The sequence below is a fragment of the Rhamphochromis longiceps genome, linkage group LG14 (assembly GCF_057381845.1).
Source record: "Rhamphochromis longiceps isolate RC_006_pf linkage group LG14, R_longiceps_female_GT1.1, whole genome shotgun sequence".
Classification (NCBI taxonomy): Eukaryota; Metazoa; Chordata; class Actinopteri; order Cichliformes; family Cichlidae; genus Rhamphochromis; species Rhamphochromis longiceps.
Window position 1 is genome coordinate 26523360 of NC_140570.1, and position 24665 is coordinate 26548024.

Below are 24665 nucleotides of genomic sequence, written 5' to 3' on the forward strand. Positions count from 1 at the left end.
TCCGCTTTATCCGAGGCCGGGTCGCGGGGGCAGCAGCCTAAGCAAAGAGGCCCAGACCTCCCTCTCCCCAGCCACCTCCTCCAGCTTATCCCGGGGAATACCAAGGCGTTCCCAGGCCAGCCGAGAGATATAATCTCTCCAGCATGTCCTGGGTCTGCTCCGGGGCCTCCTCCCGGTGGGACATGCCTGGAACACCTCACCCAGGAGGCTCCTCCTTGAATCGCTACCTTATCGTGGTGGAGGGGTTTGTGTGTCCCAGGGATCCCAAGGGCTATGTTGTCTGGGGACTTTTGCCCCCTGGTAGGGTCTCCCATGGCAAATTGGTCCTGGGTGAGGGACCAGACAAAGAGCGATTCAGAAGACCCTTATGAAAAGAATATTGAGGGAACAGTTTACCCTGGGTTACCGGGGCCCCGCCCTGGAGCCAGGGAGGGTGCCCGAGGGCGAGCGTCTGGTGGCCGGGCCTTAGTCCATGGGGCCCGGCCGGGCACAGCCCGAAGAGGAGACATGGGCCCATCCTCCCGCAGGCCCACCACCCGCAGGAGGCGCCATAGGGGTCGGGTGCATTGTGTGCCGGGTGAAAAATGTCCACTGAGCAGCAAAATGCCTTGTTGATGCCTGAGGTCGGAGGAGAATGGACAGACTTCTTTGAGCCGATAGGAATCCAGCAGTAACTCCACTAACCACTTGCTACAGCCAAAGTACGCAGAAGAGCTTCTCTGAATGCACAACCTTTTGAACCTTGAAGTAGATGGGATACTGCTTCAAAGTTCAAGTTTTTCCAATCTTGTGGGCAACAGAAGATTGGAAAAACTTTGCCCAGTGTGATGAATCTCAATATCTAGTGTGACCTTCAGGTAGTAAGGTCAGAATTTGGCGAAAACAACAAGAAAGCATAGATCCGTTATGCCTTCTATCAACCTTTCAAGCTGCCAGTGGTGGTGATTTAATGATGTAGCGAATAATTTCTTGGCGCCCCATCATACTAACTGAGCATCATTTAAATACCACAGCCTACCTGAATATATCTTTTTATGAGCACAGTGTACCCACCTGCTGATGCCCGCTTTAAACAGACTAAAGTGCCACAGTACTCCAATGGGCTTCAGTCACAAGATCTTAATCCAACAAAGCACTTTTCAAAACAGTCTCTGAGCAAGACCTTGTTGAATTAAAGATGTTTTAAAGGCAAAATGGGGCCTAAAGCTATTAATAATTATGTACCTAATAAAGTGGCAATTAACTGCACATTGCATATAAAACATTCTATTGAAATACACGTCTAAAAAACGAATAACCACTCTATAGCCATCCATTTTTAATATGCAAGTTGGCTTGATTTGCTGGACCTTGTCAGTGGACAGAGTACTTACGGTTACTTACCTATTAATATAACGGTTTGAACATTCCGGGCTTAATTATGGATAATTATTACAATAAATACCCATACCAATGACCATATGTCTAAAATGTTCTGTTTTCAACAGGTAAAAAATATTTAACTGCGAAATGTTAATTGAATTTAGTCATTTATAGCAGTGGGTCTAAAATGTTGCTTGATATCGGAAAAATACTCACAATTATATGAGGGTTTAAAAAAGGATAGAAGTTAGATTTTAGTGAATTAAAGGCCAGCACAAACTCTTGTTTAAATTTTCCTAAAAAGTTATATCCATTGAACTTAGCTTGACTCCATTTTTTCCTTTGGTTCAAGTTATTGTCAAGATATTGTAGACGAGACAAGACGAAGATGTGCAAGATGCAAAATCTGCAAATATAGTATAATTTAGATGTGTGTTCAGTAACTATGTGACTGAGTGTGCAAATAAGCATATTGTTCCCAGATACAGTTTGTAGTGGATTTGTGTAAGTTTTTTTGTTTTTGAGTCTTTTGATGAGTATTGTAAGGTGTTTTGTGTTTGTCAGTCCTTTGGTGGTAATGAGTTGAGGGCTCTGTTTGGCCCATATCCATTTAGATGGATTTTATGTCCACTAGTCTGAGTCAATATGGTGGTTTTAGTGAATTTTGAAACTGTGTAACTGCACACATGATGTCAGTGTGAATTTTTTATGGGACAGTAGTGACAGCTCAAATGAGACCTGACACTGTCACGAGAGCTGCGTTCCCACCATATTTGCCCAGGTTCCTGTAGAGGGCCCGAAATGTAACATCAGCATCAGCACCGCTGCCCTCTGAAAACCATTATTTCCTGTGGTTTGTACTGTGCGTGAATGGTTTGGCAAGGTGCAATGCAAACATGCTGTCTCGGAAGCTTCTGCATTGACATGACCAGTAGAAACAATGAATGATGGGAAGCAGACACACATACTCTATATGAAGACAGTGAGCAGGCACAAAAAAATTACACAGTACAGATTTGGCACAGTAGCCAGCACAATATAAACTTTGGCTCGATCGAGTGTCAGTGCAGCACATACTGCTTACCACTTTACAGATCTTAACAAATTTATTTGACGACTTGTCATTAAAACAACAAAAAGACACAAATATTTCAGAAAGCTGTCTTGTTTTATTGGTATTTATTGAACAGCTAACAAACTGAATTCACATTTTAGACCCAAATAGTCGGCACACTGGACTTCTCTCTGAGAAGTCAGAAATGAATCAAGCATAACATACATTTTTGTTTGTCCAGCAAGTAAATAATTGAAATGTTGCGTCTTAATCTTAATTAATGACATTCTAGTTATTTTTTCAACTCTTTTGTAAAACATTACATTTGAAAATTTATGGATAACAGCAGCAATTATATTTTAACATTAGGAGCATAGTTTTGATTAGCTGATGTTTACTGGTGGAATAATCACTACAGAAACCATGATAGCAGTGATTTTGGTAATTATGCTGTGTAATTAAGATCATCTGTGACACAGACTTTATACTGGGTGTTCTGATAATTTGTTAAGCACTGTATGTGAAATAGCACAAGATTGATCAGACATGACGCTCATAAGGACCAGAATCCATGCCATTTCAGTGAGTATAGGAAAAACAGTCACACATGTAGAATACATGTGTGACTGTAGAATACATGTGTGACACATACACAAAGTTTCCTACCACTGCTGTGAATGCACAGACCAATTTGCAATAAGCAATTTTGTGTGCTTTGTCATCTAACGGTTTATTATTGCTAAATTAACATTCATAATTATACTTGGTAATTTCCTAGGATTTGCTTAATGACAATAATAAAGACAGTGTTTATAGGTTTAGTGGTTATATAATAAATCCCAGAAGTTCCAGAATGTTCTTGCCAGTTTCACATTCAATAAAACAAATACATTCCAAATAGGACCATATTACAAAGGTATGAAGTATAAACAGTGTGTAAGGGTTATTGAAAACATTGTTTTTTTCCCGATTTTAAACCCCCCTAAAAATATTTGTAGCATTTGTCCAATGTAAACCGATCATAAGGGCAATCATATGATCAGCACTCGGGCCAATCATAGGACTGCCGGTGGGTAGGGTTGTTTGTCTGTTCAGTGTTCTTTAAATGAACTTGAAAAACATGAAAGCCATGAAAAACAGTTCTGTGACTGAGTTTGAAAAAAATGTTTAGCTTAAAGAAAATTGACAGAATTAGTTAATTTGATGAAAGTTTATTCTTACTTTTCCTTTCGTTTGTACATTGCATAATATAGAAAACTAATGGATGGATGAATGGATTAAATAGGCAGTTGGGTTAGGTTCTAACTATGGATGGGTGGATGGATGGATGGATAGCCAGTCCTGGTATAAGGCAATGAAGGGAATTATTTTAAATGATTAACAGCACATCCATAAAGCCATGTAACATACACACACAAAATTGAGTTAAGATGTTGCTCTATGTATGCGCAGCATGCTCCAAGGATGTTCAAGGTGATAGCCACAGCCCCGTTCAGCCAAATGAATCCTTCCATGACCGATCCAGAAACCTTACAGAAACAATGAGAACTGCCAGTCAGGCTTGAAGTAATTCCTCTGTCATCTCCACTGTCCCTTTATGTTTAAGTGAGAGCACTGGAGTGAATTTGTCTAACACTATTCAAAGGAGTTCAAAAGATGCAGTGTGCTTTGACGCACATCTGCAAGTGCACACTTAGCTGATGGCTTATCAACCCTATCTAGAAAAGAGAGGCTGAGTTGAGAGCCCCATTGGGAGGGATGGGGGTTTAAAGAAGCATAGATCTCCCTGGAACAGCAAAGCCTTCCTTTCTGTTTATGTCATGGGGTGAGAGAAAGCAAGACGAGAGAAGAAGCAGGAAGACAAGCTGACAAAGAAGGACACAGCAGAAGAAGAAACGGAGAAGGGAATGCAGCCGAAATAGATAAATGGGCAGGGTAAGACAGGTAGGTAAAGTGAAGGAGATAGGATGACAGCAGTGAGGAGAGATGGCTTTAGACCTCCACTACAAAGAAAAGTCAAGAAAATAGAGCATGTTCTGTGCACAGGGATCAAAGGGTAAAACCGGGTACTTACCTTTCTAAGAATCAGACTTTATTCTTCCTAACCTCACCTTGTGTTTGTAGCTCAGTCTCCTTCTTCCACCCTTAGTATCTCTACCACATTTTATTTCCCTTTTTTTCTTTTATCTGCAGCTATCCATCCTTCCTCAGTGTATGTAGGTAACCTACTTTAATTTCATGCATTGGACCATGAACACAGTGAAGTGGTTAGGGTCTGTCACAGCTGGTTGTCACTCACTCACAGTAGGAAAGGACCTGTTTAGTACAGATCCTCTTTGAAAATAAAATAAGTCAAAGCATGAAGCCACAATCCAATGACATTCCAGTGGCTGGGTGTAATTGGCCACATCTCTGTGTTTAAATATTTAGGAGCTGAAGTTATGGCTCATGTGGCAAAGTGTTTGCACTACAACAAAGAAAGGTCAAACTAGGTCAGTGCGTCTGACGTACAAATCTTAGAATATTCAAATCTGAATTTAAGCTTGTTTACAAAGAGTTTCAATATGTATTGAATGTCTTTATATAGTATGTTTCTTAGTCCATTATAACCAGTTCAGTGGCTAATTGGTAAAACCGCAATTTAGATAAATAAAGTTGTGCAATGACTGTTACGTCACATTTTACCATCATGATCATTATAATTGTAGTGGGGACTTTTCAGCAAAACTTAACTTTAGGTTTTCCACCGTTATGCAAAAAACAACAACAGCAAACATGCCCTGAAAAAGAGAGGATAACACATTTTACTGGGAATAGTGAAAACAAATACTGCTGAACTGTAATTAAGCCCTGCATGCAATTATAGATGTTTCTGTTGTAACATTTTTGTTAATTAATGCGAATATTCAATTTCATATCGATACTGAAACTTTGACGTGTTCCAAAAAAGGCCTATTAGTAAGCTTTCAAACTCTTCGCAAGATGATATCACTGCATAGTTAAAACCCCATGACCGCAAATGTTTTAGATGACATCATGCTTATTCCATCCAAACCCCAAGCTGCAAATATCTCAAACTGATATCTGAGCACCTGGAGTGAGACACATCTGCTTTTCCAGAGCACCTTATGATTGCAAACAACTCTTCAGACATTCCAGAGGGCAGTGCCGAAAGAATTATTTCTGATTTTCTGAGTCATCGCTGAGCAGTGAGGAGGTTTTAGGAAGAATGTATCAGTACAGCCCTGGCTGCCGCTCCTCTATTACTCACTGTGTCCTGTTGGCAGGGGCTCAAAAGACAATCCTTAGACTGGGGCTGAGGTCAGGATCAGGCAGGGAAAACTTTGCAGTGCATACTCCTCTCTCTGTCAAACTCCAGTACAACGCATACAGGCAGTACTTTATCTTACAGTGAAGCGTCTCTCCCCACTCACATGCTCACACAGCTTGACGTCCTTCATCAGTACTGCTAACTGTGTGATATCTGGGGTATGAAGCATGTGATTCAATCTGATCAATGGAAGAAGGTGACACCACATACTGACACTTGCTCTGCGCGTTAGTGCAAATGAAAGATGAGCAGCCATGTTCTTTTTCCTCAGATGTAAGCCTGTTAATTATCTGTTTTTGCATCTTTCCTTCCACATCCACAATCAGAGTTCCTATTTTTTGCTTTGCTACTGATAATCTTCTGCATCATATGCTGTATATCCACCAGAGGTAATAATTATATGAGGAAGAAACAATGTGATTATATATGTAGCATCTTTATACATAGACTGTGAGAAATCATTGTGGATCAATTTTGACCAACTCTCTTATTTTGCATGTGCTCTCAGCCCATGTTTTCAGTCACACCCAGCCTTGCAACCAATGCCAATGCTGCTGCAGCAGCGGCTGCTGCATTTAACCCCTACCTTGGCCCTGTGTCGCCCGGCCTGATGCCCGCTGACATCTTGCCCAGTGCCCCCGTACTGGTCACCAGCAACCCCAGCGTTCCCATACCCGCTGCTGCTGCTGCCGCCGCTGCTGCACAGAAACTCATGAGGACAGACAGACTGGAGGTGAGGAGGAACACAAACATTTACACACATTCGCAAGAAAAAGTGGGGAAAAAATATATGAAAGCACATCGGGAGGATTTGCATAATTTTTTGTGATTCCTTTGCCGCTCGCAGATTATAAAAAACGATTGGGAGAAATACCTTTTTCACTCCTTTCTAACAGAAGCTTTTCAGATGTAGGATCTGTCTATTCAATATTAACAGTCTTGTTTGTACGTCTGTGTATCTACACCATTTCTGTTACACTAACTACATGCCATTACCAAGACAGAGTTATTTCTCAGACTTAAGCAAGAGAATGAGATGTTAATGAAAGCATCCACAAACATTACCATTGCTGACACTATCGATACGAAGGGGATAACTTTGTCTGGCACAAGCTCGGGTTATAATGTACATATGTCATTTTCAGAAAAATCTTTACTTCTTCTCGGAAAGCAATTAGTTCTTTGAAACCTGATGAGCGCCCCTCCTCCAGCTGCGTTCAGATAATCATTAATTGGACAGTAAGTCAATCTCATCCATTATGTAGCCCCACCCGAGAAACAGTGGCAGCGGAATAATGGGGAAATCGTTGGAGGCAGGCAGGAGGCGTGCAAGAATGCAGGAAGGTTACATTTAAGATGTAATGTTGGGTAGCTGGGTAATTAATGGGGGTGAGGCTGAGTAAGTCTTTGGACCAAGTGAATGAATGGACAACATGCAGAGCGACAGAACAGGTTACTGACAGGAAAGAGAGATGGAGGCGGAAGATAGGAAATCAATTTGTAGACCTGTTGTGGTCATCAGGGGAGGGGTTGGAGCAGGCAGAGACAGAGATACCAGAAACAAAGCAAAGGCCGCTGACTGAATTTTATGGAGGCGTTAGTACAAGTCATGCTGTAGAGGTTAAGGATAAGTGGAGGCAAGACGCTGCGAGCAGGAGAGCATGCACCTCTCGATTCAGACTAAGGATTAAAAAGATTTGTCCTGCAAAAGATCGATAGCAAAGGGATATGAAATATTTATCAACCAAATCAGAAATACTCTCCTCATTCCACTGTTTTCCTTTTAGATAGAGAGGCCTGTTGGTCAACGGCATCTGTGGTGGTCAGGCTGCAGGAGACGTAGTGAGGCTGCATGTGTGGGTGAAACTTTTTGATGAGGAGATTTCATATCCTAGTTTCTTAATTTGAAAGGAACTAGGTTTGCTAAAAATATCTTAGAGAAAGGGGCCAGTCATATTTCAGTTTCCAGTGTGTGTCGTTCAAAGTAAACATAGCTGGAATTCTGTGGAGCGACACACATACCGCTCAGTTGATGTGTTACGGACTGTTTCCTTTAGGCTGTGAGAAATTCCAATTTTAGAAGACAATGCCCCAGACAGTTTTCCTGAGAAAATATGCTCCAGAAGTCTTGCTGTCTTTTCCTTACATACGGTATGCTGCAACATGTCAGCATGCATAAAGTCATATGTTGGTCACCTGCAACCATGGTGATGCAAGTAGCTCAGGGGGATAGTTAGACATCTGGTCCCGAGAACATCAAATCCTATCATTCAGTCCTCCCCTGTTTTTTTTTTCCTATGACAGCCTACATACACCTCATCACCAAAGGCTCTCACTTTCTCCTCCATCTCCATCCTTGTCTTTTTACTCTATATTCGTCAACCACGCTTACATTTCCCTTCTCTCCAAGTTTCCTCCCTCCCTCACCCGCCTCTACAATATCTGCCTGACAACAAGGCAGTCTCTCGTTTAAAAAAAAATAAGACAAGTAGCAGTAGTTACTGGTTAGCAGTGGTGGGGTGGTGTGCACGTGTAGGCATACATATCTGAGAAAGGGAGAGGTACCCACGAGAAACAAGGGACAGGCAAAGAGAGAAACGCTATCACTCACAGCAGTCAGTGAACGTAGATGATGAGCTGTCAGGACTGGAGACAGAGCAGTTTGCAGATAACTGTGCTGGTGGCCTTTTGTCTGGCAGCCGGTCCACCACAAATCAAATCCTTTATGCACGCAGACAGGGAGACTGGTAAACAGACTTAGTAAATGGCTTGTTCCATCACAGTAACTGATAGATCAATACAACGCACCATGAAATTGCATTTCTTTTGGTGGAGGATTGCATCTCGAATCCAGTTCAGACTCAACGGTCTGATGGAGCGCCGAGAGCAGAGATCTGAAGTTATTGCAAGGCTCTTTGAGTGCCTAAATTTAAAAAAAAAACAGTGCTGCCTTATAATATATATACACCCACCTTTTGTGTGTGTGTGTGTGCGCGCATGTGTTTGCTACTGTGTGCCAGCGGCTGACAATTACGTCAGCTACAGCCTCCCTCGAGGGTAACCAGCTTCATATTTCCCATGAGCCTCATTGAGTCTGTACGTTCAGAATGAAGAAGGCATTTTCCCAATTGTTCATGCAAGTGCTGCCCCCTCCTGTCAGACTCAGGAAGAACAAAAACAGTTCTCATTTAAATAATGGATGAATGCGGTGTGATTAATGAGTCTGTAAACGTTGGTTAGGATCTGTTCTGCTTATCAATCAACATTAATGGCCGAACCCATCATTAAGATCGGTTACCTTGTCTGATACCATCTGAAATGACAGAGCAGATGGATTGCTTTATCACGTGGACTCACCAGTAACTTTGTAACTTATGTGTGTAACTGTGTATGTGTGTTAGGTTTATGATCAAATCCTTACCATTGCCCCAGGTATGCCGGGAATATCAGAGGGGTAACTGCACGCGTGGGGAGAACGACTGTCGCTTTGCCCATCCTGCAGATAGCACCATGATCGACACCAACGACAACACAGTCACCGTGTGTATGGACTACATAAAGGGCCGCTGCTCGAGGGAGAAGTGCAAGTACTTTCACCCTCCGGCTCACCTGCAGGCCAAAATCAAAGCCGCCCAACACCAAGTCAACCAAGCTGCAGCTGCTGCAGCCATGGTAGGTATCTGTTTACATTACACCTCCAAAAGCAAATCAAACTAAGAAACATTCAAGTATTACAATCTCACAACCTGCTGTTAGCAATTAAAGCTAAATGTCATTTAATGTACATTAAAGTTTAAAATGTATAGTTTTTCCAAAAATAATTTCTTTTTTCGTTTGGAGCAGAAGCATTGCACCACAAATACTCTAATCTGGAGATAATTTTCTATGTATCGACAGCGTTGCTTGAGCCAGTACATTTTACCCTGCTTTTAACCTCAACCTTTAGTCTCCATTGTGCCTCTGCAGCTCTGACTCAGTACGCTCTAAAATGATACAGATGTAGCTTGTGTCAATGTGTGCTTTGTTAGCAGCAGCAGTAATCATGCTAGTATGTGACTGAGCCTCCCCTCGCCTGCTCCTCCTTGTTTTGCTGCTTTGTTAGTTTTACATTTTGCTTTTTCACAGTCGATAGATGTGTAACATTTTTTGCTGAGAAGACAATTGTGTAGACTGCGGCATATTTTGGATCTTGTTTCCGCAATACAGCGATCGGTTTCTCTAAAGAGACAGTAAAAAGGTCGTGCTCCGCCAAGTGCTGTACAGTAGATAATATTGTGCTTCACTGAATTCAAAAATATGGGTCAGCTTTATATCAGTTAACCTTTCATTTCTGTTTATTTCAATTGATTCAGCACAATTTGAGCAGGCCTGCCATTTATCATGTCCAATCTCATCTTTTCCAAATAAAATGTAGTAACTTCCTGGGATATAAAATGGCAATTAATATGAATATAATGGCACAATGATAATTATTACTAGAGTGTATCTATAGAATTAGACTAAATGATTGTCCTCTTTTTTCTTTTATTACAAATAGCCAGACCTGTGACGCTTTTTCAAAGTCTTCATTGAGTATTTAGTTGTGACACATGAAACAAACTCAAACAGAGAACACAACAAGCACCTCAAGGTGTTTTCTAGCTTTATATTGTAAGGTAAAGACCCTATAATATTAGAAAGAAAACTCCAACAATAAGATAACCCTGTATGAGCAAGCACTTGGCGACAGTGGGAAGGAAAAAATCCTTTTGAAGAGGAAGAAACCTCCAGCAGAAGCAGCATCTGGGGCAGCCATCTGCTATGATCGGCTGGGGGTGATGGGACAGAGACAGGACAAAGGATTTAGTAATAAAACATTTTAAAATGTATCTACAATTTCATAATCAGTGTATTTGATACAAAAGTTTTGTTCAGATTGGCCCACCTGTTAAAGAGGACATAGGATACATACATGTACCCTAGGATCAATTTAGGAACAAACACATCTGAAGATGTCAATGATTTTTTATGGTATATTCAAATCATGTGAATGAAACAGAAAACACAGGAAGAGGAGAATCACACAAGTACTGGAAACTGCAGTCGTTTAAGACCCTTAAAACGGGCCTAGGACCAAAAGTCAAGTGCCACTTTAGGAAAATTAGTTTCAGTACAGTTGCCATGGTCCAGCCACCACAGGCTTTAAGAAAGCAGTGCATCTGGAGCAGAGGGCAGAATCACATTAGATAATATTTATAATCTGTTTCAAATGAATGTATTTGATCAAAGCTCATTCATTGGCTAATAATCTTTTCTGGCATAGAATTTTCGCATTCATGAAAATAAAAACTTTTTTCTGACAGCAAAGTTTGCTATGGGCTGTAATTCTTTTCAGTAACCCTAAAGCCATTAATGTGCATGCACAAGTCTTGTAATTGTTGTATATTGCATTCCAATGATTTGTTTTTGTTTGTTTTTTTGTTTTTTTTGTTTTTGTTTTTTCCTCACCAACCCACACTGCACTGCTGCCCCCATGACGCACCTTCGCTTGCTGGTTTTTGTTAATGCGCTTGAACCCCATTGGCCCATTGCCATCATGTGCTCGCTGCCTGCTAATTAAGACTCAGTCGGCTGTCAAATCAATGAAGCGACCCCTCGACGCAACTTTTGATCTGGTACTATGACCTTTCACCTTTTAGCTTGGCATGCAGCTGTGGTGTGATAGATATAGTTTGAAGCTGTGTTTAACTAACTAAATGAGAAAGCACTTAAGGGTGATGAACTGATTGTAACCTTTGGTTTGACGTTTTAAGATTAAAAACAGATTCCAATCACATTAGTGAAGAATAAGGACAGTGGCTCAAAACTGGAAATGCACTACATTTTCCAATGTCAGTTCATCACCTTAAGTGAATCTCAAAGCATGAAAATGCAAAAGTTTATTGTGGTATAAGCTATGGTAGTCTTTGCATGTCTTGGTCATTTCCCATACTGCATGCATAACTGGTAAAGAGGTGTCATGACAGTCTTAACATGGCGTATAGTTTACTATTATCATGGAGCTGACAGCGCAACTTTCCCTAACTACATCATTTCCATTGGTGGTCCAGCAATCTGTGCTTCAGCTTATATTAAGCAGCTGCTAAGTTCTCTTTACGGAAAATTCGAGTTCTCAGCCAGCAAAATATTGACTGTATCTACTGTAATATTCTAAAATCATGTAAAAAGGTTCATGACAATATCTTGAGTACTTTTATGCTTGTCGTAAGATATACGTCACACATTTTTTTGTCAGCTAGCACCTCTGTCCGCCTGCTCTGACAGAAGTAATGTAGTCCACTGCTTGCTTGCCAATATATTTGATTGCTGTTTTGATGGGCAATTTAATCTTCTAATGAATTTCTTTCTTCTCTCTGTCCTGAATGTCACTGCTACCATACTTTGATTTCCCTCACTCCCATCCTTTTGTTTTGATGTTGTCCCCTCTTCAGGGGCTCCCTCCCGTCTTGCCTCCTTTACCAAAGAGACCTGCACTTGAAAAAGCCAACGGTGCCACCACTATGTTCAATGCTGGTGTATTCCCGTACCAACAGGCCCTGGCCAACATGCAGTTTCAGCAGCAGGCTGCCTTCATACCATCAGGTAAGGTCCGAGTCTTCTTTAACTGGTGTTTGTGGCAGTTATCCTATTCACATTCCACACTCCTTTGATTATGGTTTGGTATCTGCACTGTCTGGCTGAATGTGTGAAATGATGGGGGAAAAACTTGCACAGTGTTATTTGCACATATATGTACTGCATGGTCATAACTTTGGTGTCACAAGTGGGAAGAGAAATAGTCAAAAGGTTTATTTTTTTTCATTTATAGGCAGGCAGGCAGTGCTAGGATGTCTTCACACCTATATTTGTTTTCTCTGGCCCGAGTCAGTTCATGAGTTTGTAAACTTGTAGCTTTTCCCGGTGGTTTGGTTTGTTTTCACACACGGAGAAATCCAAGTGAACCAAAATGTTTCACTATAAACCACGTGAAAATATTCTGGCTGCTTATTGGCCAGATGAGTCTGGGGCTGGACAAACAACAGTAAATACAGGAAGAAGGTGCTGCATTCTAGACTAGTGGAGAGTTTATATTCATTTCACGGTTAGTTGTTTGCCTGCACAGACTTTGGCACATTTATAGTACCTTGCTGCATTCAGAATACAAAGCATACATGGTAACGGGAACTTTTTGAGCTCAAACTTGGAACGCAGTTGGGTCGGATCATGTTCACATGAAAAACGAACTGCTCTGGAGTCCATTTGGAACCAAAGGGTCTTGGTGCGATTGTTTTACACCCGAGTCCAATTACTGTTTTCCCATCTGCCCAAATGATCGCACTGAGGGAAAAAACAAACCAGAGTTTAAATGAACTAAGCACTGCAGGTGTGAAAACACCCTTAGTATTACATATAAACCATGCTCAAAAGATCATTCTAATAAACAGGAAGCAGTAATTTTGAATAAGATGCAACTGAGATAAATAAATCAAAGTTTTTATTTATTTAAGTATTTATTAAAATGTTCATTAAGTTGAACATTTGATGTTACATTTACATGGGAAATATACATTTAATTAAATTAGTTACAAATCAACATTTTGGGCTCAAAATGTTTTGTGTGGTATAAAAACATAAACATAAACAGATATGACTTTAATTGAACTGAAATTCTGAAAAATGGGGCAAGACAATCCACGACTGCTGGAACATGAGGGGCACTTCTTCACTCTCTGCCAGTTTAAATTATACCCAAGGTGTACACTACATGTGCATGCACAAAATGCACACACACACAGACAGCTTTTTTAAATGTTCTTCTTTGGGCACTGCATAGTCATCGTTAACTGTGCCCCATATTCTCCTGTGACAGCCTAAGAATAGCCTGCCATCAATTCTCATCTGTGAGACATTCAGAGCCTCAGATCCTCATATGTCCCACTCTATTAGACTGTCAGATCACTACAGCTACACTGTTTGAGGGCTTAAAAAGCAAGCCATTCAAACCTGTCACCGTACAAACAGCTGCCATGGCCCTGACAGGAAAATTGGGGTAGTGGTAGCGTTTAATTTGCCCTTCAGTTTAATGGATAAGTTGAACAGTAAACTGGGGTTGGCCAGCAAGTTTTGTTTTCTTTTCAGTTTTTCCCACCTCTTCCCACTCAGACCTTTCATGCATATGTTTTCTTAAATATGCAGTATGTGCACTTACAGCAACTGCAAGCCATGAAAGTAATAATAACCAATGCTGTCATATAATAAGCTGTGGCCACTCTATGAAAGAGTTCACATGTTTACATCCAGAATGAATCCAATATTGTCTGACTTTGTAACACTTGTAATGCATTTTGCTGATTTCTTCTCCCCCCTATTCACTCCACTCCCTGTTGCAATGCATGATGGGCAGGCTCGATATTGTGCATGACACCTGCAACAAGTGTTGGTAGGTGCCAGCTTTCCTTATTGATGATCTTTGAACCCATTGTAGTCACTGTCATTTAACTCACCACATAAAGTGAGCACAGTTGTTTTTTTTAATTTAGACTTTGAAATGTACTCAAAATGATATTCAGTGTCTTTTCAACACAGGCTATTCAAATGTAAACTGCAAATTTTGATTGTGAGCATACTTGTGTAATTTCAATTGGAAATGATGTGCTTTACTATTCTGTACTGTAGACCTTTTTGCTTCACCACAGATCTGTCTGTCACCTAATGCTTGTTGCAGTTCAAAATCCCCTGACCCCTGCTTTGTTTAACTTACATTTCAAGCTCTTTAACCTCTTGAGCGCCTCATTATACTGTCTGGTTATAAATGCCATATAAACATGAGGATTTATCAGTGGTAGCAGAAGAAAGGATAGAGATGTTGTGTGAAGTTTATGCAATCCTGATTGTACTGTAATTTTTGCAAAACCCAGTGAAGTCTCTTATTCAGTTTTGAATGCTCCCCGCCAAGAAAATAACACGCTGCCTCCTGATATGATATGCTCGTCCAATTTTCAATTAGCCGCTATTTAAATAATTTCCCTGACGTTTCTTTTCTTTTTCCACAGCAGGTGAGTTGCTATGAGTTTACGCAAATTGCTGGGATGTTTGTAGATAAAACGTTAAAGATTGCTAGAAAGCAGACAATAAATCTGAAGCTGTTTAGATCTCATGTTTATCAGCATTCTATACACAGACATACAAATGAAGTGTCAAGCATTAAAAGCTTTAAATCTGCTCTGGTTCAACTGCCTGTGTGATCTTTCCCCCTCCAAGTACCCATGATGCACGGTGCTACCCCAGCCACTGTGTCTGCAGCCACCACATCTGCCACAAGTGTTCCCTTTGCAACAGCAACAGCCAATCAGGTTTGCTCCTCTCCTGCCTTCTTTCACAGTCTTTCACCTCTGCTATCACCTCTGACTTTTTCTCCTCTAATCGTACGATTTCAATGTGAATGAAATGAAAAGTGCATGAGTGGTGCACAAGGATCACCTCTGGTCTTTGCTAGTTATTTCTAAATATCTCAATTTGTGATTATAGACATGATCGCTATGCTTATGCTTGTTAGCGGTTGTGGTTCCAGTGTGTTTTGTCCTCATTGCAGTAGACCCTTCTGTTTATTTCCCTCTGTCTTCCCATTCCCCCCTCCTCCCCTATTTGTCTTTTCTCCTCCCAATCAGATTCCAATAATATCTGCAGACCATCTGACTAGTCACAAGTATGTGACCCAGATGTAGAAGTCTCAGAACAGTATGTACTGCACCTCCAGCACCTCACACAATGCATTCGAACAATAAATCTTTTTTCTCTGAAAAAGACCTCCAAACCTCCGATGTGACAGAGTTACAAAAGCTTTTTTTTGTTTGTTTTTTGGGGGAGTTGTGGGAGAAATGTTTTTTTACAAAATAAAATTGTTCACTTACTTGGTAGCAGTTAGAAGAGAAGATTACGTCTCCGCTCATATTTGAACGTTAGAGATGAAGCTGGAGTCAGGAGCTGCTTAACTTAGCTTAGAATAATCAACAGAAACACAGCAAAACAGGTAGAATTAAAAAAAACTAAATGAAATATAAATAAATAAATATATTAAAAGCTGCCAAGTAGAGCGTCTAGTGCTTATCTGTTTACATTCCCTCCCTGCATGTTGAAATTTATACAGTAATGTTTGCCAATATTTAAAGTTGTGATTCTATATGGTTGCTGGAAACATTAACTAGCTTGTAAGCTGCCAGCAGCTACAACATGCCAGGAATAGCAAATAAGCTTCCACACTATCAAACAGCACAAGCCAACAGAGATGAATTAATATCCTGTTTGTCTTGTATGACTTGGCCACTGTGGAAGTTTTCACAGTGATCCATCAGATTTTCTTGCGCTCCTGATTCCCCGCTGATGAGATTTACGATATGATAGTCATCATACAGCTGAACTAGATCAAATTAATTTCAGCCGCTCAGTGTTTGCATACTTTTACATATTTTTTTAAGATCAGTATGAAAATCGTAAAAAAAAATCTTTTGTTTTTAATACAGCTGTGAATATCTCAGCTCTTTAAGCGTTTTAGTAAAGTAGAACATAAACAATGTATTATAGAATTGATTGATATAACCTGTGTCGATATAAAGCTCTAAAAATAGTTAATAAAATATATGAAATAATAAAATACTAATAATGTTGATGACAGATAAGTAACATCAAAAATGTCAAATATCACATCTTGTTCTAAAGTAGCTTGTGCTTCTAAGAAATATGTTCATATTGGACAATTGTGCAGCGAATGGGTTCTAATATTCAGTAACAGTGCATGAAATAGTCTGCCTCCCCTCAGAGATCTTCATTTAACCTTTTTTTTTGCCTTGATTTTCGCTAACTATAACTTCGTACATTATTGTACAAAAGTTTCGAGCCACCCCTCATTCATTAGATTTTGTTTTCAAGGAGTTTGACACTTCAGCTGATCCATCATAAATGGATCTGCTGAATTGTTTTCAAGAAGCTGTTATAAAGTAAATTTGAATTTTTGATTCAAATCATCATCAATATGCAAAGAGGAGGTCAGAAGACAAGTACAGCAGTGAGCATCTACGGACCTGTAAAACAGTGTTGAGGCTCTGTCAAAGTTTAGAGGTGTATTTCAGCCTGTGGTGTTGGAGAACATAACTGATGAAATTATCATCGTTTTGATCCACCGTGCAACACCATCCGCCTCACTTTTCAGCAGGGCAGTGATCGCAAACACACTGCAGTAACAACAGATAGAAAAACAAGTGGAACATTTTCCAGTTATTCAGTGGTTTTCCAAAGCCTGGATCACATTATTGTCCTTCAGGAATCTTGTACAACTACTCCTGAACACTACTTTATTATGTGTTTTTATCTATTGTACAGTGTCCTTGGGTGTCTTGAAAGGCGCTTTATAAATAAAATTTATTATTATTATTATTATTATTACTTGAAGAAACTGCAAGTAAGCTTCCCTTAGAGCGTTGAAGAATAAAGGTGGTCATACCAAGTATTGACTTTCAAGGTTGTTAAAATGATAAATTATCAGTTTTTGCCTTACATGCTGTATTTCTATATATGATTGCACATTAAAAAAAATCAGTGCTTTATATGTATATATAAACAAATAAATAAAACAAATGAGTGGTTCAAGTACAGTTTGTAATTCACAGTTACTATGGAAACCATACATTCATTTGTTTTAGACAGAAATTTTAGAAAGAAACTTTGAGGCTTATTATCAGCATTCTTGTCTGATTGAACTCTAAGTCAGCAGTAAACTCACTAGCTTTGCTTCGCCATTTTGCCGTTGCTCACAACTGACCTCCTGTACTTCACGCACTTCTTTTCAGATGGAGCTGGAGCGTGCTGGTGTCAAGTCCAAGATTAGTGGTCACCCTCCATGCTCGTAACATCAGGAGCGAAACGGAGGACCGAACTGGTTTGGAATAAATCTGCATGTTAACATAGGAGGCACAGTTTGTTAGAAGCGTTTTCATGTGTACTTCATGCACACTATTACACAACAAGAGAAAAGAACAACATCGCATCAAAGACTGCCTTGCGTTCTGTAGAGGCAACTGACCTTTATTCACCAGACACACTTTGAATGTTAACATAAGGTAAATGTGTGGAGCAGTCGCTGAACAGGTCGACTGAATCGGTACGTCTGTTGACCAAGAATCATGACTTACGTTGTGTGTGTTTATTCATCGGTTGTTGGTCTTTTGTTTACACAAAGGTGCACCTTGTATTTCATTTGAGGAAAAACGAAATAATCTGACTGAATCACATATGCATGCACGATGATTTTGTTAATGATTTGATTTTGTTAAACCTGATATAAGGGAAATTACATGAGTGCACTCAGAGGCAAAATAGCAACTGAATGTCTGTGAGGTGTCTTTCAAACCTTTGTAGCCTACCTTTCTATCTCTTAAGCACATGTCTTTAATGTTGCAGGCATCCCTGTAAAGTGCCATACATCTCAAACTACATGAATGGTATAGAAACAGTGTTACAAAGTGTTGCAATTCAACGACTCCCTTTAATACGTCTCTTTTCTCTTTTGGACAGCATGAAGTGTCCAATGTCATAGCCCGTCATTGTCCGTGATTCCCTAAGAGCACCATCGCCCCATTGATTAGATGACCGTCCCCGGATCGTGTGCTTTACATAAATCTTCTACTGATTAGCTTTTAATTTTATTTTCTTCAACTTTGTTGTTGATGTCAGTTGTTTAGACGTGAAATGACTTGACTCGTAATCCGAGCTCTGTGCGGCCATTAAGTCTGTTGACTCTAAACGTCAGACGAGTAGACTGTGAGATCTCAGCCTGGGTGAGAGACCAAAGAAGCTCTCTCAGCGATGAAACTGTTATCATGACACCACAGGGTCAGGATCAGATGATGTCCACGCTGCTGTGAGACAGAAGTCAAAATCGACAGTGCGACTGGCAAATACGCGACCTGTACGACCCGATTTTGTTTTTCATTGGTATCGTTATTCATATTTTAAGACAGGTTAAAGTAAATTCAGTGTAGTGTATATAAAGTCAGACATATTTAAGAGTATTTGTTCTTATGTCTACCTGAGAACTGTTTTTCAGATAGTCAGCCAAAGTCTTTTCGTGTCACTGTTGTTAGGTGTTGTGGATAGACTAGTGGGGCTAAATTCTTAAAAATATGTAGCCCAAAGAAGGATCGAGTGTTTGGAGTAGATCTCTAGAACTCTTTATGTTATTTTATTTTTTAATATTCTGGGTGTTTTTTCAGGCATAGTCAATTGGTGGATAGTACAGGGAAAGTGGCAAGAATATAAACGATTGTATAACTCATCCAAAGCCTTAGAATGTATTATCGGGTCAGCACAATGCAACATGCCATTTTGAACCATCCAGTTGCCTAATCCACGCCATATTAACACACAGAGAGAGCACTATGTAACTGTCACTTTTTTTTGTCTGTGTTTTCTTAACTCTCTTGCGGTTTTCTTTGTTAGACAACAACAATTGTTTTATTGTTTTGTTTGGATGATTTTTTTGATATTAGTTCAGATTTTCAGTTTGGCTTATTATATTTATCTTTCTTATAATGAATATAAGGTTCAGTGTGTGTGTTTGCGTGTTCCTCATGCACAGTTCCCTAAAATTCCATGTAATGTTAATTTTCGTATGATTACAATTGTAAACTCAATATTTTCTATGTTATGCATATTGTTGAACTGTATGCATATTGTTCATTTCGCTAGTCTTTTTGTTTTGTCTTCTTTGAACAAAGATGTTTTATATGAGTATCTAACAGTAATGAAATAATAGAACAGAGAGGCCCAGGTTGTCGCTGTGGCAACCGTCGCCAATAAACGAGTAATATTTTAATGATTGTAAGGTTTGTAACTAGTCATATAAGAAAAAAAAAGACTATTATAAAAATCTAGTTCTTAGATGTTTAGAGTAAAGATGTTATTTTCTACTGTATCCATTTCAAATAGTAACTATTGTTTTAATGTTTTTACTCTCCCTGGAAATTGGGCCATGTTGGAAAACAAGCTGCATATTTGATCACTTTTGGGGGCGTTGCTGGCGGGGTCAGGTGAATGTGGCGAGTAGGAAACCGAGTCTGAACTCTCGTTTCTTACCCAGCCATCTGCAAACAACAAGGGTGGGGTGGGGAATCTTGAGGTGATAATGGTTGACTTTTTTGCACTTCTGTACATAGTCAAAAAAGAAAGAATCATGTATATTGAGATCTTATTTTGAATAAAAAAAATAATGTCTATCAAGACAAGGAATTTTGCTAGGATAACAAAAAAAAATCTTATGAAAGGCTGAACAAAATTGCTTGCATCAAAAGGGCACCGAGTTCTCACTCTCCTACCCCTTTCAGAAAAGGCCAAGTGTTGCTCTTCTTTTTTGTCAGCAGCTTGTAGTTTGCCAGGTAACCTTCCGGAGGAGGCGTCCACTACCCTCCAGGGTAAGGGCCTGACTGGGTTTGTCTGGTCCCCCAACCCGCCTGTACTGCACAGGTGTGTGTCATGGCCACGCCCGCCCAGGCCCAACCAATCACAACACGTCCTGTCTCTTTACTGTACTCAGAGAGGAATGCATGTTAAAGGAAATACATATACAGTTTAAAAAAAGAAATCACAACACAGTACTATTGATTAAGAAAACATTTACACAGAAAGATGTATTTACAGTATACAATATTCTATCAATGTAATGGAATAAAATATATATTAAAAAATATAAAAATAGAATAGTGGTTTATTTAAAAAAAAAAGATTCCTGAGAATATACTCACTAAAGTTTCACCACTTGGAGAGTTAAAATACATGCAACACAAACACCATAGCTATAAGTATGTTCTTTATGTTTATGTAAGCTGTGCTTCTAGTAGATGAAACTGACCGAACCCGATCGTAGTTCAACATCAGGTCAGAATTTAAGAATAACTGCAGAATGATATACTGCTTCGTAGTTTGGTTATTAACCAGTTAGTTTGAAATTTTGTCCTGATCATCTTAGTCACCTCTCATCTTCTACAAGCACGCATGCTTACATTTATGATATAATGTAAACTGAACTTTTTTTGGTTTGTCGTTTGTTTTCTCTGCTTGTAGTGCTAAGATGATGTATTCTGTCTTCTGCTGCAGTTTGTTTCTGCTTGTTTTACTGTTCCGGGCCCCCTGAAAGGATGCGTCATGTTTGCATACCAGCCACCTCGTCTGGAAAGCGTGTGTAGAGAAAACTACTGATTGCAACAGTCTAAAGCCATAAAATCCAATCATCTGAATGAAATATGAGAAAAATTATAAAGAGTTGGGGTGTGGTATGTTCTGGATCTCACAGGATTGTGTTTGCCTTGGTTTTGATTAACTATAGCATCATGCAATAATTCCAGTCATGGAGGTAGTTAGTATAGCTTGTGGTGTGCTGTGCCAACACTGATGGATGTGTGGAGTTAAGAGAAAAGTACGTGACCCATTTTATTCACGGGGCCTGCATTGCTATATTTGATTCTTGCTGTTATGAATAAAAAAAATGTAATAAAAATTTACAAATGAACTCAAGTAAAGGAGAATTTGTTTAAAATGTCTCGTTTCATTTGAGCTCAAGGTTGGGATGTTCTGGGTAATTTAAGGGAACACAAATTACAATGCTAGAGCTCGTTTCTGTGCACAACAAGCAGCGAGCGGCTGTCCTGGCTGTGTGTAGCACAAGCGTTAAATGAAGCTTAACGCAACATATTCATCTTTGTTTTTGTATTAAACCAGGGATGTCGAACTTATTTTACATTGTTGGCCACGTACAGGCCACTTTGACCTTTGTGAGCCACACCAGTGAAACCTCCCTTTCTGTCATTGTTAAGAAGTTTAACCGCACACTGAAACCCTCAGTTATATCTTCAAGAAAAAATAAGCACTATTTCAACAACATGTCTCTGTTTTTCTACAGTAAACGATAAAGAAATCTGTCAGAATGACTCTTTGGGACTGAATTGTGAGTAGTAATAATTTTCACTTTAATTTTTTTCTTTCTTTTTTGTTGAAACTAACTATAAAAAAACATGTTATTTAAATGTTGATCTATTGACATCAAATGACTTCAATAGTCTGGCGTATTATGATTGATCCCAGGAGTTTTTATCATTTAAAAAACTACAAAACTTACAAAAATACAGCTAAAAGTCTAAAATGTTTGTCTTTGTTCATATTTTCCAAAGCCTTCCAGTGGGCCCGATTTGAGTTTTTGGTGGGGTGATTGTGGCCCCCAAGCCAGATGTTTGACATGCTGTATTAAGCAGAATATTCAGTGTTAAACAAGTGACCTTTACATGTTTCACAGTAACACTTCATAATACTTAATTTTATTTGAAATTATTTATATTTACCCACAAATGCATAAATGTTGTTACACTAGAATTAGAGCACGACAAGTCTTTTTTTCCATGGGAAGCAAATAATAATACTCTAAGTAAATTTAAGTAGTTTGTTATAATCTGAAGCATTGAATAGTTTTGGGGTGATTTTGCAGCAAAACAAAAGATATTTTTACCCATTTTACATAACCTTGCCTAACAGGGTTTTTTTCAGGAAAGGGGACACTGCTTTCCTGTACTCTGCTTTTGAACTGTATTTTTCAACAGTGATTGTGAAAGAAAAACTCAATTGGCTCCACATTTTTTCTCTTGTAAGTTACCTTTGCAACAGTGTTACTGTTGCATCTAATTCCACTGTGATTCCCATAATAACAGCGATGTATTTGCGACATATTTTGGCTCAATGGCGCCCTCTCTTAGAAGTCGTGGTTAAAAGTGGCAGCATTAAAACCTTGCCTGATTCGAGAGAGGAGCGTGAGTGTGTTGTGTTTGAGGCATCTGTAATCTGCCAACCTGCCTGACAGGTAGGCCAACACATTCTGTTCATATCCAGATAATAAAAGAGCAGTATTAAAAGGTAAACAAGTACAATACAGTAAATTTGGTATCTGAAATGTGTAAATATTGTTTTACTGCAAAATTACCATAAAATTGCACACTACTTAAAATTGCTTACACAGTACTTAAATTTACTTACAATATAATTATGTCGTTGTTTCCCGTGGAAACCTAACTTGTTACCCTCTTATTCTCCCTTTATGAGGCTGTAGCATTTTATTTTCATTTACATTGTAATTGAAAATAAAATGCCTTGAAATTCTCTTTCATTGCAGACAAATAAAATTTCTGCCTGCGACCTGTTTTTCTTTAAAAGACAAAGCCTAGCTGTTTCCACTCTCTCTGCCAAGCTAACGCTAATGAGCTGCAGGCTTCACCTTTTAGTTAATTTAAGCGCTTCTGTTTCAGCAGTCATAGCTGACTACAACCACACAAAGGATGATGTAAAGATACATGGCAGCCACCACACAAAAACAGTAGGAATTTAATGCAGTATTCTAAACTCACATTACAAACATGATAGGTCTTTATCGTGTACAGTTAAAGATTTTTGTCTTCAAATAAAATATGTGTAATTTTTATGTACCCCCCCCATCCAGCCAGCAATTCGCTACATTTATACTGTAGCATTGATTAAAATCTTGTTTTATCTCTCTCTATATATGATGGATCAGTTTGTCCTGCCTGCCGAAATTTCCAATTACGAGGAAAGATTTTAATTGAGATAGAGATGCAATAACTGATAGAATCTAAACGTGACTTGGCTGCAGTCTTTTAAAAAGCAAGCTATCTAATTAGAATGAGGAATTGTGTGATTTGTTGGCACAATACTTTAATTAAAGGAAGATTTTGTAAAGTTTTATGTCGGCATTTTAGTCCTTAAAATGACCCCAGAGTTCTCTAACACTGGTAATGTTTCCTTATCCCATATAATCCGAAAGGATCTTTAATCAGCCAAAACAGAAGATGTTGATGAGACAGTAAAGCTCAAGTTGCCGCGGGATTACACCATCTTTGCTGTCAGCAAGTTGTATTTCCAGTGCTCAGGAGCCACAGGACAGACCACGTGCATGTTCACACTCAGCCGTCTTCTTCCTCTTTTTTTTTTTTTTTAATTACACACTCATAAAAATGTATAACTTCAGTTTTCAGCTTTTTGGTGTCGAGTTTTTTTCTTTCAGAGACCCAACAGGTATGCTGGACCATTATGTTGATTCAAAAGTACGATTCAAATAACACCCACCAGATGGCACCCTGTCTTTGTGAATTAAGGCTTCTGAACAGTTCTTTTTTTAAAATTAGTAACAAGTCTATATATAGACTGCAATGATTGCTTCTGACGCTGTCCCTTCCTTTGGCCATACCTATATCAAGTAAAGGAGTGCCTAATCTATTTTAGATGTCAAATCTTTTTTCTATTCAACAAAGCCTGAGCTATTATTAATAACCTATATAAATATTTGATATGCCCACAACTAAAAGATAAGGTAATGTAGACATCATAAAGGATGGTTCTCTTAGTTGAATGGTTGTTCCTTGCTAGTTTCTTTTCAGTTACTTGCAACTCTTGGTCAGACCGCAAGGTGGTCATACTAATTTTCAATCTTATCTTTTAGATAATTATTTTTATGGCATCCAAACGGATCTCCATTCATCCCCAAAAAAGTGCTGCTCAGTTCAATGTGCACTTTTGAAAGTTGTGACAGTTTTTAGGTTCCATAACTTTCTGTTGATGCCATTTGCTCTGAATCTTGACTAAATCAAACAGAATGACAATGAGAGATGTCAGGGAAATTACATTGTGATTAGACTGATAGAAAAATGTTGGGAAATCAACCTGTGGAACTTGTAAGATCTGGTGGGCTGCTGACCTAACGCATCAATTTCTGGGGAAATGTTGACAGCACTGAAAGGAAACTGTCAGGCAAAGGCAGATTATCTGCTTGAAACAAACAAGAAAATCATTAGAGAG

At 39.2% G+C, this 24665-nt stretch overlaps 1 protein-coding gene across 7 annotated transcripts in view; it reads left to right on the forward strand.

Annotated features, from left to right (window-relative positions):
* Positions 1 to 21671, forward strand: part of LOC146654192 (muscleblind-like protein 1) — a 68311-nt gene extending 46640 nt beyond the window's left edge. For 2 of the 7 annotated variants that reach the window (XM_085380936.1, XM_085380935.1), the window contains exons 4-11: positions 6256 to 6480; positions 9180 to 9419; positions 11348 to 11401; positions 12218 to 12368; positions 14170 to 14205; positions 15027 to 15118; positions 15434 to 15503; positions 17609 to 21671. In XM_085380936.1, the coding sequence (XP_085237062.1) occupies positions 6256 to 6480; positions 9180 to 9419; positions 11348 to 11401; positions 12218 to 12368; positions 14170 to 14205; positions 15027 to 15118; positions 15434 to 15490 (855 nt within the window). In that variant the 3' untranslated portion in view covers positions 15491 to 15503; positions 17609 to 21671. The remainder of the gene's footprint in view (positions 1 to 6255; positions 6481 to 9179; positions 9420 to 11347; positions 11402 to 12217; positions 12369 to 14169; positions 14206 to 15026; positions 15119 to 15433; positions 15504 to 17608) is intronic. The other 5 variants (XM_085380937.1, XM_085380938.1, XM_085380939.1 and 2 more) reach the window with 5 other exon arrangements.
* Positions 21672 to 24665: the final 2994 nt, after the last annotated feature.